Below are 13523 nucleotides of genomic sequence, written 5' to 3'. Positions count from 1 at the left end.
ACCAGACACAACCTCCATCTTCTCTCTTTTTTTCTATCTCTTCTAGATGATCCAGGTTAGGACTTCAACTCGATTGTGAACATTTTAAGCCCAGATTTCACCCATAACACCAAGAAACCAGCACTTAGTGGTGCTCTAGCTCTTTCTTTCTAGAGTCAGAACCTCTAAATGAAATCAGGTTTTCAGCTGCATGAACAGACAATGACAACATGACCTGAACCGAATGAATGAACTTAATATTCACTCAGTCTTCTCTGTGATGAATCACACTTCTAATCTTTTTGGTATTTGATGAGTTTTAGGTGTCTGTGAACCACAAGTGCAATGAGAAAAATGTGGTAACAAGATGAGAAGAAGGATGAGAAAGCATGTTGAAAAGAGAGCAGGAAAGAAGGATAAGTGAGGGAAAGTGAAGTAATGCAGAAAAGATGGGAGAAAGTGGGGAAAAATGAAGGAGGATATGAGACAGGAAGTCAGTGAAGAAATGGAAATGAAAGAACAGATGGAGAGAACAGATCGTAGAGGCTTGAGAGGTGGAAGGAAGAGGAGGTGGGGAGTTCAACAGATGCACAGCAGCCGCTCATGACAGCCGCAAACACACCACGCTCTCTCTCATACACACACACACACACACACACAGCAGCACCAGCAGTGTTGTGTTCAGGTGATGGAACGGGAAGACAGTTAATCATCCATTCAAAATGAATCAGTTTCAAAAGAAACGAGACCCTGAGGGATATTGTGAACAGAATTTTAGTCCTTTTAGCCCTGACGACAGCCCAAACACAGACACACACACAGCCCACACACACACACACACACACACACACAGTTGTTTTTCCATGTTATTTTCTCTAAAGCACTAAAAAGAACAGAAAAACAGTCAGTTACATGCTACATTTTCAACGATCAGCCACATTATTAAAATCACCTGTCTCATTTTGTATGTGTCTCTCTTGTGCTACTGAGGCAGCTTACAGTCCTGTGGGCTGTGGGTGAGGCCTGTAATGCGTGGGGTGTGCTTTCGTTCATGCAGAAACCTCCAGGCTGAAAAACGAAGCCAAAGTGGGAGTGCCAGTAGCTGCAGTTCCTCTAACGTCCACTTGAGGCTGCTTCCAAAGTCAGTCCCAATAGACCCCAACGTAAAAATACCCAACTTCACAGTAGAAATACATACGTTTACAGTCTTACACACACAGAAAAATGCTCTCTGGTCTCTATGGATAGTTTCCCCATTCATCACAACTGGGTAGTGGTTCAAATTTTTATAACTAGTCCATTTGAACAGGCTCAAAGTTAGGAGGTCTTCTTAATGCACACTGGATTGTAACAAGGTGATTCACCCAGCAGTGCTTTTAATGTTGTGGCTCATTTGTGTATGTGCAGTCTTATGTGTCACACGTCACGCAGAATACAAGTAGTACAACAGATACACACACACACACGAGCCGACACGTGCCCTTTCATCTCATCTCTCAGCTCAGACGTTCCACAGTGTTAATGAGATGCAACAGGTTTTTCACTCAAATCAGATCAAACACTTTTTGAAAACCCAGAATTAATGCAGGAATACAAAAGCAGACACTGAAATCATTCAATAAATCACATGTCGAAGAAGATTCTCATTACTTCAAATTAAAGTGAATTTAAATTTCACTCAGTGCAGGCAGTAAAGCAGTTGCTCCATCTGAGTTCGTTAAATCGCCACAGGTTGAGAAATTCTGCAAAAAGCGTTTAATGCACAGCTTTCTAACTCGTTGGCTTTTCTTCTTGAGACTCTGCGAGCCTGACATTTGGTGTTTTAACTACAGCTGTTTAAGGACATTTCCACAAAAGTCAGGATATACATGTTTCCTCAGTATTGAATGTTTTTATTTTGATTTTTTTGCAAACTTACATTCAGACTCATACAGCTATTTGACAACAAAACCAGTATTTAACATCCAAATAATCACAGCAGATCTCTTTTGGAGATTGGGGCGATCATGGCTCAAGAGTTGGGAGTTCGCCTTGTAATCGAAAGGTTGCCGGTTTGAGCCCTGGCTTGCACAGTGTTAGGTTTTGTATTGTTGATTGTCATTTATGCTTAGAAATATTTAACCATATATGCTTAGAGGTGTATAATCAATTGTGTAGTGATAGGATGTGTGATCTTTAGCAGGCTGCAAAGGCTTGGGAAGAGGTCGTACCTTGTTTTATTGTTTTACGGTAGGATTAACGTAGCTATGTCAGTTTTAGTCTAAGTGCTTTTTTACATATAGATGAACTGTTGGATTTTCCAGACCAGCAGGTTAAGGGAAGTCGTTTATGGGGCCACACTCTGACCCCCCCCCCCCCCCACACACACACACACACACACACACACAGGCAAGGTACTCTTTGTTTGTATGTAGACGTTATATGTTAATGAACCTATGCATATTCATGTAACCTCAATAAAAGAGCAGTGTTACGGGGGAGCGGACGAGAGCAACTGGGGTCAAGCGAAGGAACGGCGTTTGTCCGGTTCTCTCCCGTGCACGAGAAACATGAAGAACTTTGCCTACTTCGTGTCTTGCTTGCTGTGTAATTATATTGTCTTCAACGTTCCAGCGAATAGGTTCAAGCTACAAACCTATCAGACAGTCTCTGTCATTGTGTCCTTGGGCAAGACACTTCACCCGTTGCCTACTGGTGGTGGTCAGAGGGCCCGGTGGCACCAGTGTCCGGCAGCCTCGCCTCTGGCAGTGCGCCCCAGGGTGGCTGTGGCTACAGTGTAGCTGCCATCACCAGTGTGTGAATGGGTGGATGACTGGATGTGTAAAGCGCTTTGGGGTCCTTAGGGACTAAGTAAAGCACTATACAAATACAGACCATTTACCATTTCTTCCTCCCCGTCATCTCCAAAGGATCTTCTTATTGTTGGGGGTTCTCTCTAGAATATTGTAAGGACTCTATCTTATCTATCTTCAGAGGACAATTTGGTGTTAAAAGGTTTTTAAAAACAGATACTGATATGCATTTACTTAAATCTTTTGAAAGGTTCCTTTAGACCTATTTTCCCCTTTAATTAGCAGCAAACCCCAATAAAACAGGGTTGAGCCAAAACGAGCACTCCAGAGAAAAATGTTGTGGCCACAGTGGAAACAGGTATAATGCTGCAAGCCTGACTGCTCATCACTGCTTTTGTGCCCAGAATCAAAAACAATCTTAAGCTGAGGGTGGAGGTGGGTTGCAAAGCAGCCGGCAGATGGGCAAGAACTGTGGGCAAGCTAAAGCAGCCTAAGTAACACAGCCGACATGCAATTTGTGATATGTAGAAAGGTATCAGCTGAGCCATCATGATGTGGGTTGGCACTGTCACGCTCAGCCACAATCCCAGTAAATCTCAGGGGCTGGGATTGTGGCTGAGCTTGATGTTGATGTCTGAACTAACATGTTTGATTTGGAACTGTCATATTACCATCTCATAACTGTGACCTATACAACATTGTTCCATCCATTAAGAACATTTTTGTTGATGAATGTTCATGAAATTAATGACACTGACATCAGTTTGCTGTATATATGGTATATATGCTGTATATAAGTACATTTGCTTCATAAATGGTGCTAATTAGTGCACTAAAAAGCCAAACTAAGATGCTAAATATCGACATGCTGCCACGGTGTTGAAGACCTCACAGAGACCGAAGCGCCGCTGTAAAGTTCTTCGTTCTCTTCACGCAGAGCTGCTTTCCTGCATCACTCCCTTAGAAGTGATGTGTGTATAATTACAGTCCTCTCCCAGTGAAGCCACATCACTCAGTCTTTCATCATCGCCACAGGCCCGCCCACGCCAGTTGATTGACAGGTGATGTCCGGGAAAGCGTGCAGCATAAACAACTCCATCAAGGAAATGAGGCTGTCAACAAATCATTCCATCTCAAGTTTTCTCGATAACTAGATCCCGCTTCACATCTGACAATAATTAAACGGCTTTAGCAGCAGTCTTGTGATTTCCGTTGTGTCCGGCTCTGCTCAGTCATTTAGTCTGAGAGGAAATGCTGTCATCCAGAGAGAAACCACGCCACGAAGAGCTCAGCATCTGACTGTGTCTCACACACTCTGCTCAGCCTCTCCTCTGTCAGCTGCTCATCTCTAATCAGATCTAATATACTGTATATAAACGTGAAGCACTGTCTTTACACCAGCTATAGATGCTTCAGTTCACGATCTCATCCAGCAGATTGACCTGCAGCTGATGTACAGTCTGCTTCCTGAACACAAAGACTCAACAGTCTGTTAGAAATGGTTTCCAAATACACAGACATTATTCCTCATCAAGTTTGAGTAAGTACTGGAAGCACAGCACCAGATGTGAGTCTGACTCTGGATCCCAGATTTAAACTTGTGTTCAAGTCAGCTGGTTTGGGTTTAGGCTGAAATCAGCTCCAATGAGCAGCCAACATTTATCCGAGATGGCTCACAGAATCAGTGAGCTCATTCTGGTGCATCATCATCAGCATCATCACCACAAGTCTGGCATCAGTTTGGAGACCGGTCATGGCAAAATAAAGCAAGCATTAGTCCCGTTAGTATTTTTCACCAAGCGCCAATATCTGGGGCTGAAGAAAAACTCCCCAAACCACTGACAGAGTAGCCCAGTACTGCCTGGCTCTGAGCTGGCTCTTTTTTTTTGGTTTAGTAATCGTGCACAGTTCCCAGGAGCCTCGTTATTTAGTACCACCTTGCTGGAGATGTGAAGCGAGCTGAGATTATACCAAAAAGTGACGTGAAACACTGCAGGTTACACCGGGGTCACATGCTCTGATGATCAGTTCTGCTTATACTGAGGACGCGCTGTCTGCAGTGGCAAAGCAAATAAAGTTGAGCTCTTTCTTTAAGACGCAGAAATCAGATGTGCACTGCGTGTTCAAAGAGAACCTGAAGCTCCTCTCAGAGCCGGCATGTTGTGTTCAAAGTCAAAGGAAAGCCCCGATGTCACCCTGGACAGGGGACTAAAGGGAAACTAGGGGAACACCAAGAGTTTCTGTGGAGTTCTGAGTTTAGTCTGAAGCTGAGATGAACACAAACACAGACACACTCACTGAAGCACTGCTGCTCTTTCAATTTCTAGCGAGCTGTCAGCTAAGATTCAGTTAGCACGCTGGCTGTTTGCTGTGGATAAACATGAATGTCACCCAGGCAATCTGTACAAAAAATCATTTCTGTCTGACAAACATTTGGATATTTGGAGTTATTTTCTCCTCCAAACTGGGAATCTCATCTTCAAATCCACATGCAATTCATTTCAAACTGAATTCCCTGGTTATGGATTATCATGGATGGATTAGATGAACGCGAGCCAGGTCTGTCAAAGGCATTCTCGGAAAGTCATCTGCAAATCAAATTGCACTCAGCTTGTGCCACTTAATTTATGCTTCAAGGCTTTTCTTAATAGGCTAATCAGCAGGTACTTGAAACATGTTGCCATGGCAATGATCAACAGAGAAAACATGAAAGAATAAAGGGCCAGGGCTAGCTGCTTACCAGCGGCTGAACTGCTAAACAAAGACAAAGGAGACTGTCCAACATCAAGATAATCGTGGATGGCGTCAGATGGATGATGGAAATGCTCAAATATAACCATGTGGCTACATGCTGGAAATACTGTGTGTAATAAAAATCAGCATATCTACAGAGATGCTACTGTGAAAGTTTGTGGTGGAGTGGAACCATATAAACGGAAGTCTATCAAAGATTTTTTTAAACCTGGAAGCAAAGCGTTTAAGAATTCCCTGAGCCGAGAACTAAGCCAGCTCCAGGACAAACCTGGGAGAACAGGAGGAGCGTCCACCTGTGAGCTCACAGTGCTAAACTCTGAAGCACCATCCCACAGTGACGTGAAAAAAAATTCAGAGAAACTATTTTTATTTCAATCTCAATATAACAATTAACACAAGGCTCATCTTCTGTGTGTGACACAGTCATATTCTAACAACTTGTAACACATGTAAAAGTCGAGTTTCTATTTAGTCAAGGAATTAAAACCTTTAAACCGGCTTTATTTCAGATTTGGCTGATTTTATATGCAATAACCTACAGTTGAAATACTTTCAGAGAAAAACAGCAGAACCCAACAATCAAAGCTTGAAACCCAAAAAAATGTTTGCCATGAATCTGCTGAGTCAGGTTTTACTTGACTTAAGTAACCAGACCATCAGCTCATCAAACTCTTGGAGGTCTGGAAAAAGTCTTCCAGATAATAACATGCTTTCTCATCATCGGGCAACTCTCAGAAACAAGAATTCTGGATCAGGTAAAAAAAAAAAAAGAAACAGGGAGCACCAGCTGCCTTCAATTGGTCTGTTTTTACTGGTGGGTAAAACAATGGCAGCCACTGTCTCCAGGAGCTGTTTCTCCAAACTTGAAGCCTGAATCTTTTCAGCTCGCACTGAGCCTAAGCAGCCAGAAAACTTCTGAAGAAGAATCAGAATCAGTCAGGCCAAAGCCCCGGAGAGAAAAAGCGCATGCGGCCACTTTATGGCATTTCCAGACAGAGTGGGTCTCAGCAGTGACAGACTGTTTATTAGCCCCGAACCTTCTGATCTGCACATTCCTGCTCCCTGACACAATGTAGATGACATCAACCGAGCAGCCAGCGAGCCCGCCAGTCTGCTCCAAAGTGACACAGAGAACCAAACCGAAAACAACGCTGGTGAAAAGCCCAACAAGCGAGGTGAGCGCCCGGCTCGCTGCTCTGTGTTCGAATGATTACATCACTGCTGGAGAGCTGGAGTCAGGCGTCATTATGTAAGGCAGGGGCATCACTTTTTCCAAAAAGCAACAAAAGTGCAGTCTTTTTTTTTTTCTTTTTTTGTTAAATGTCACCTTTCTATCTGTTCAGGAAGTTTAGGGGACTTTACACAAGTTCAAATCCATGTACCTGATTCCTGAAGTACAAACAGTGAAGATTTTTGTCTTATTACAAAATGATTTTGGATCAAGTGGAACGTGAAACTGCATTAAAAAAGATGCACGCTGAGAGACTCATGCAGTGATGACCTGCAGTAAAATCCTTTGCTCTAATTATGGTGGTTTGTGTTGCATAACGTTTTTTTATTATTTCTTAGAAAATTGAATGCAAAGCTGCCTGTACAATAAATGCACAATGATGCAGAAAACGCCTGATATCTATTATTACACAGTAAAACTCAAACAATCAGTTCTGAATGTAACAGCATGGGCACACAGACCCCAGTGCTGTTCCTGAACCTGCACCAGTTGCAAAGATGAATGCTTCCTAAAAACCTGTCATTGGTTTGTCTTTTTAAAGCACATGCATGAAAAACCTTAACCTGAATTCATATATTGTCTTTTTCAAACGGGATAATGATGTCTAACATTTCTACCTGTAATGTTCAAACGTTGCTTATTCTTTTTATAACTTTTCAAATATGCCTCATTATCACCAGAACAACCAGTAGCACGTGAAACATGTTTTCTGTACAACAAACAGAAAGGGATGACAGGGATCGCTCTGTTGTGGAATAGATAAAGATAAAAGGCGGGTTTCTTACAGCAGGAGGGGAGCTGTTGTAAATTGGTGGGAGCCTCTCTCTCTCCCTCTCAACTCCTGACAGCGCAGAATGTTCTCCATCCATCCTCTGAGTGTGGAAGAGTGGAAACGTTGTTTTGCGTTTTTCCCCGTCCCCTGGAAAGACTCACTCCTCTACAGCCTCTGTGCTGCTGTTGGTCACAGGGCTGCACATGTTTTTAACCAGAGCCAGCTCTGACCCCGAGTCCCCCGGCTGCCTGCTCGCTCTGCTCCGTTATTTCACAAAAATCAGGAAGATTCACATCCTACGAGAAACGGAGTGAAATCTACCTTCGTCGGACAGGTGGGCTTTCCGTTACGCGCACAGCCTGACGCGTAAACGTCTCCAAAAGCGGCGCGTAAAGTCTCCGATGTACTTTAAAAAGCACGAAGCAGTCTTGGTTTTAAATTTAGTTTTTTTCCTAAAGTTTGGGGCGAGTTTCTACCCGCTTCTTCTTCTCTTTCTCTCCCTCTCTGCGTCGTCTGACGGGGAGGCAGCACAGCTGCGGGCCGGCGCCATGTTTGGAGAAGGAGGAGGAGGCGCCTGGAGAGCACAGCTTCTCTCTCTCTCTCTCTCACACACACACACACACACACACACACACACGGGAGAGAGAGAGCTAGAGAGAGGAGGAAATAACGGCAGACAGTGGGCAACATGAGCTTTAGAAGAGAGAACGAAATAACCTTTGTAAGAATAAACACATGTTGGTGCTGAAACTTTCACAATCTCTGTGAATTTAAGTAATTCAAGCAAATATAAACGCAACAAGAATCAACGAATACCTGCAAAAAAGGTCCAATCAAAAAAGTAAGAATAGAAAATACGTAATTAAAAATAATTATTACATAAATAAGTGCATTCATTAATATTTTTTTTAAAATCAAATTGCTTAAAGTTAAGAAACCAATAATTTTATTTATATAACATAAAGTGATCATCTCGGAATTGTGATTTATGTCAAAAAATCGTCATCTGATATTTCGTCAGCAGGTGGGAGGGACATGCTTGTTGTCCTTTTGCTTGGTAGAAACAGAAATATGTTAACGAGAAAGAAAATATTTCCTCGTTTATCTGTTTTTGGGTTTCAAACATTTTTAAAGGCATTTTCTTTGTGAGATATAAAACCTGTTGCCTGCTCTCTCCCACACTTTGTTTGGTCTTGTTTGCCTGCTTTTCTCTCTTCTCTTTCCTCTGCTCATTTGGATTTTCTTATTATCAGAATTTTTCTGTGAGATTTATTTATGGACATCAAACAAGTGGTCAGAAAATAATTGGTACACTGTGAGCACTGAGCATCTGTGCCTCTGATGATAAATCTAAATGTATTGTATACTTTGCTACTTCCACACTGGTACTTTTGTTTTGAAAGGAAGCTGAAGGGAAGTAAGGAGCTGTGATTCCTCCTGCGTTGACTGTGCGGAGCTGTAGACTCTGCGTCACCGCCACAATTTAACTTCTGTCCATAATTAGAGAAACTGGATCTGGGCTACAGGCCAACTCTCACTGAACATAAAGAAACTGAACAGCTCCTCACAAATCTGTGTGTGCGTGTGTGTGTGTGTGTGTGCGTGTGTGTGTGTGTGTGTGTGTGTGTGTGTGTGGTTTTCTCGGTAAGCTTGAGATCATCTGAACTCTCCGTCTGGTTTCCTAAAAACAGCTCCAGTCTTTCTGCAGGTCCTGGAAAAGCCTTGAACACATTTTTAGATCAGATATTCTCATAATGCAAGCTCTGCTCTTTTGCACTCACTTTTATTCCAAGGCCAATATAAAGTCAGACAACTGAGGCTTGTATCAAACGAAGCAGAGCTGAAATATATGGTTAGTGGTGACAATGTGCTGCTTTTGCTGGTACCTCGCAGTGCCAGTTGCAATTTAGGGGACAAGCCGAGTGCCACAGTGTGTATTTTTGTCTTGTATTTATAGGTTAATATAGGTTTAAGTGTACACTAAGTTTCAGTGGATGTAGCTCCAACCAATCACATCTTCTGTATCATCCTTTTTTTAGTTGGTTAACATCTTGATTTGATGAAATGTCAGCTTGAAATGCTGCAGCTGACCGAAACACACACCCAGACCTACTGCAGGGTAATGAAGGGGGGATTCAGGGTCACCTGATCGGCCCTAACCATATGCTTTGTCACAAAGGAAAGTTGAGCCTAATATTAAAAGTATTGGAAGCTGGTTCCACTGAAGAGGAGCCTGGCAGCTGAAGGCTCTGCCTCCAATTCTACTTTTGAGTAGTGCTCTATTGGGGTGATACGGTAAAATGAGGTCTTTCAGAAAAGATGGGGCCTGATTCTATTCAAAACCTCGTTTTCTGGATTTAACACGGAGTCACTCAAGAGAAGTCAGTATGGGTGAAGTGAAGTATGCTCTCCCTTTCTAGTCCCTGTCAGGACTCTTGCTGCAGCATTTTGGATTAACGGAAGGATGTTCAGGGAGTTTTTAGGACATCCTGATAATAATGAATTACAGTAGTCCAGCCTGGAAGTAATAAATGCATGAACTAGTGTTTCAGCCGGTTTGGAACTGGGGATTGGGCCTCGAGGACCTCCATCTCTGACTGATTCAAAGAGCGTTGAACCTGTACGACCCCTCCTGTGGGTGGCGGGCCCACATAGCTTTTTCAGGCTAAGGCCAGGTTGAAAAGCTCCAGAAGTCTGCAAACTTTCTATGTGACTAACTAAAGATGTGTTTCAGGTTTTAAACATTTTCAACCTCCTCAACAACAACTACAACCTGCTAGAGGAGAGCAATGATGCTCGAGGTGTTATAGGCAACATTCCTGTAATAAATCTGAATGAAATAAAAGTAATACTTTGGAATTGTACTGACTTTCACTGACAGTGGTTCCTAATATTGTGTCCCCCTCTTTGACTTACCTGTGACAACAGAATAACCTGAGGAACACGTGAACATGAAGTGGAGAACTTTCTGTTGAGCTTCACTCATCACACAGAGGTGGTCAGCTGCTGAGTAAAAATGGACTTTTTGGACAAGCAGTTTGTTTTTGTAGAGGAACCGAAAGCAGCTTTCAGGCACCAGCTTTTCTAAAATTGGTCGAGTCCCGCCGTCGGCTCGAGCTCTGTTTGTTTTCCGAGCTCAGAGTCTGTTCAGCAGCAAGCGCTGAGGGTTGCTGTAACAGCAGATGTGTTTTGTGTCAGCACAGAGTTTTTTATGGCTTCTGGACCTCAGACGTTCATTCGCTCGGGCCTCTCTGCACCTGATGGTGAAACACAAAGCTGCTGGGAGCTCTCGTGTGAGCCTCCGGCCCACGCTGGAGACATCAGCTGTAGTAAACAGACATGTTGTGTTTATGTCTGATGACAGATCAGATTTGTTCTCCTCTTTGTTACATCGTGGCGTGCTGGGATTCGAGGCAGCAGACTGAGGGACCAGGCACTGTTGCATTATGGGAATGTTACCTAAGAGCAGCTGGACTGCGGCTGACTCATGGATTTATGGGCTGCGGATTTCTCCTTAAACAATTTGGGGATCCGACACAGATCTGGAAAATGAACGAGAGAGGGGAGATGAAAACATAAAGAGTGAATGAATGAGTGAGCAGTCAGCTGAAGGACTGCTTGCTTTTTTCAGCACAAACATGTGTGTTTATTCTCGCAAAGGTTATTAAACGAGACCTTTCTGGCCTTTCCTTATGTTCTGTTATATGTAGACTATTACATTAATGGAGCCTGATATCAAAACATAGCTGAAGTTTCAAGCAATTAGGTCACTGCATACACAAATAATCCCTGTGAGCCAAACCTGGGCTGCAGCCTGCTTTAAACATCCACTTTAACATCCCTAATATGGGGATCTCAGGTAACCAGTTTCTGTCTCTGAGCAGATGTGGACTGGATGGCAAAGAGGAAACTGTACAGTTTTTTTAAACCACCTAATGCGAACCAGCGAGTATCCAAAAAGTAAAAATGTTGCAAGAAGCTTGATTATAGGTTATTAGTTTGATTATACGTAGTTATTAAAGGTTTATCTTGCTGCCAGAATCAGTTTAAAGATCAGTTATAAGACTGTCCTGTGTTGGATGGGGCCCTCATCTTTTTAATGGGCTTTGGTTGTTTTTATCTTCTTTATTTGAACAGATACGAGCATTCAGAAACTCTTGAGTGGTCATTCTCAGCTTCTTCAGTTTATTATCAGCACTGTTGATGTGCAGGGAATGGTTGTCCGTCTTATCCAATGGGACACTCTGGCATCCTGGCCTGGATGTACCCTCCTGCCTTTTGCCCTATGCTAGCTAGGATTGGCTCCATCCATGATCAGGTCAAACACATCTTTAAGGTCAGTTTTGAAACTCACTACAACCCATGGACTCGCGGTGGTCCAGTACGTATTTGGGTGCTAGTTGGGCTAACTGATATTTTAGAGAGGACACTGAGCTTAGAATCAGGACTTGTTCAGAGTGAGTAAACAAAACCAAAGAGCAGCATAATGATGACTTCTATTGAGAACAACTTCAGCCTCATCCTCCATCTTTGCTGTGCTAATGTGTTTATATTAGCCAAACCATACCTAGCTACCAGGTATGGTACCAGGTATGGTAGCTAGGTATGTTACTTGTATTTAAATCTTCATCTTGGTTTGTGTTCAAATTTCTAGCAGAGCTGTATGGTTCGCTTCTTTAGAAAGGCTTCGTACTGTCATACTATCATCTTTAGGTGGAAGCTAGCTGGCTAAAGTCTTGCTAGCTTCTGACTCAACTAAATACTGTAAAATCATTATTTCACAGATACCAGGGTGTTAAACTTCATTGTAACAGCTGGGAGAACAGCTACACTGATAATTTTATTGGAAATGAAAGAATCTGGGACACTTTTAACTCCTAACATTTGGGTCTCAGAATTGCTAATGACACGAGCACAGCCAGGGATCAACATGGGCAAAGTGATTGGCGATAGCTCACCAATCAATTTCTGTAATTTCCCCACTGATGCGTTAAGTTAATAGAGAGACAGATATAAATTCAATCCGCCGAGTTGTACGTTCATGTTGGACCTGCTCATATAACCAACACTTGCAACACAGATGTGTCTGGGTGTGCACAGGCACACAAGCTAATACCCAGATTTCCGCACTTTGAAGTTAGAGTGTGTGTGTGTGTGTGTGTGTAGCAGCTACGCTGATCCACCACAATCATCACGAAATGAAAGAAAATAGGAGGAGGACATTTCTGAGTGTGACTGTGAAAACTCAGCTTTGTGTGGGGAGGGGATGGAGGAGAGTGGAGGAGACAGGTTTGATATAACACAACTATAGGTCTACGTCACAGAAATGAAGGAGCAGGCAAATGTCTCGACTGTGTTCAGTAACTACTGAAGGCTAAATCATTGTTTGTCAACATGCAAATGTTTCTTCATCCTGGAAGTGAGAAATAAACTCCCAGCCTGCCTGCGTCTCTGACAATAGTGTGATTTTTTTCAAATGCACATTTGGGCCACACATTGCAGTTTACGGAGGGCGGATGGTGTTACCGTGACGGTGAGCTCCTCTGCCGCCTGGTGGCAACGCTCCTCTGCGATGTGACACGGGGGTGAAGGGACCAGAGGAATATGAAGCAAACTGCATAAAAAAGATCTTTATTTTTTGTTTATTTGGTGGATGAATGAAAAATCCAAGTAAATAAAAGGTTTTCCATAATGTGTTGAATTTGAATGGTGTGTGTGTGTGTGTGTGTGTGTGCGTGCGTGCGTGTGTGTGCGTGCGTGTAAGGACAGCGGGTTGGTCGGTTCATCCTCTCTGATTGCCATCAGTTTGTGCTGATGTGAGAGCACAGAGGAGCTGAGAGGGGAGAGGCATCTGTTGTCAGGAGGAATATTTGGTTTGATTCATAGCAACGCCTCAAAGTGTGGGACAGCGAGGGAGAGAGCAGGAGCAACATCTGGGAGAGCGAGAGGAGCAGAATCCTCAGCTTCAGGCCGCTTGGCAGCGACGCGCTCGCAC

At 43.2% G+C, this 13523-nt stretch overlaps 1 protein-coding gene across 1 annotated transcript in view; it reads right to left on the bottom strand.

Moving 5' to 3' along the window:
- The window catches only part of hectd2 (HECT domain containing 2), a 54110-nt gene extending 46021 nt beyond the window's left edge, over positions 1 to 8089 (bottom strand). Inside the window, exon 1 of the mRNA XM_084948535.1 lies at positions 7542 to 8089. Within this exon, the coding sequence (XP_084804661.1) occupies positions 7542 to 7625 (84 nt within the window). The 5' untranslated portion in view covers positions 7626 to 8089. The remainder of the gene's footprint in view (positions 1 to 7541) is intronic.
- Between the last annotated feature and the right edge of the window lie 5434 nt (positions 8090 to 13523).

The sequence above is a fragment of the Perissodus microlepis genome, chromosome 13, assembly GCF_051167445.1.
Source record: "Perissodus microlepis isolate ML-2025 ecotype Zambia chromosome 13, ASM5116744v1, whole genome shotgun sequence".
NCBI lineage: Eukaryota > Metazoa > Chordata > Actinopteri > Cichliformes > Cichlidae > Perissodus > Perissodus microlepis.
This window is presented reverse-complemented; position numbering and strand designations above follow the sequence as displayed.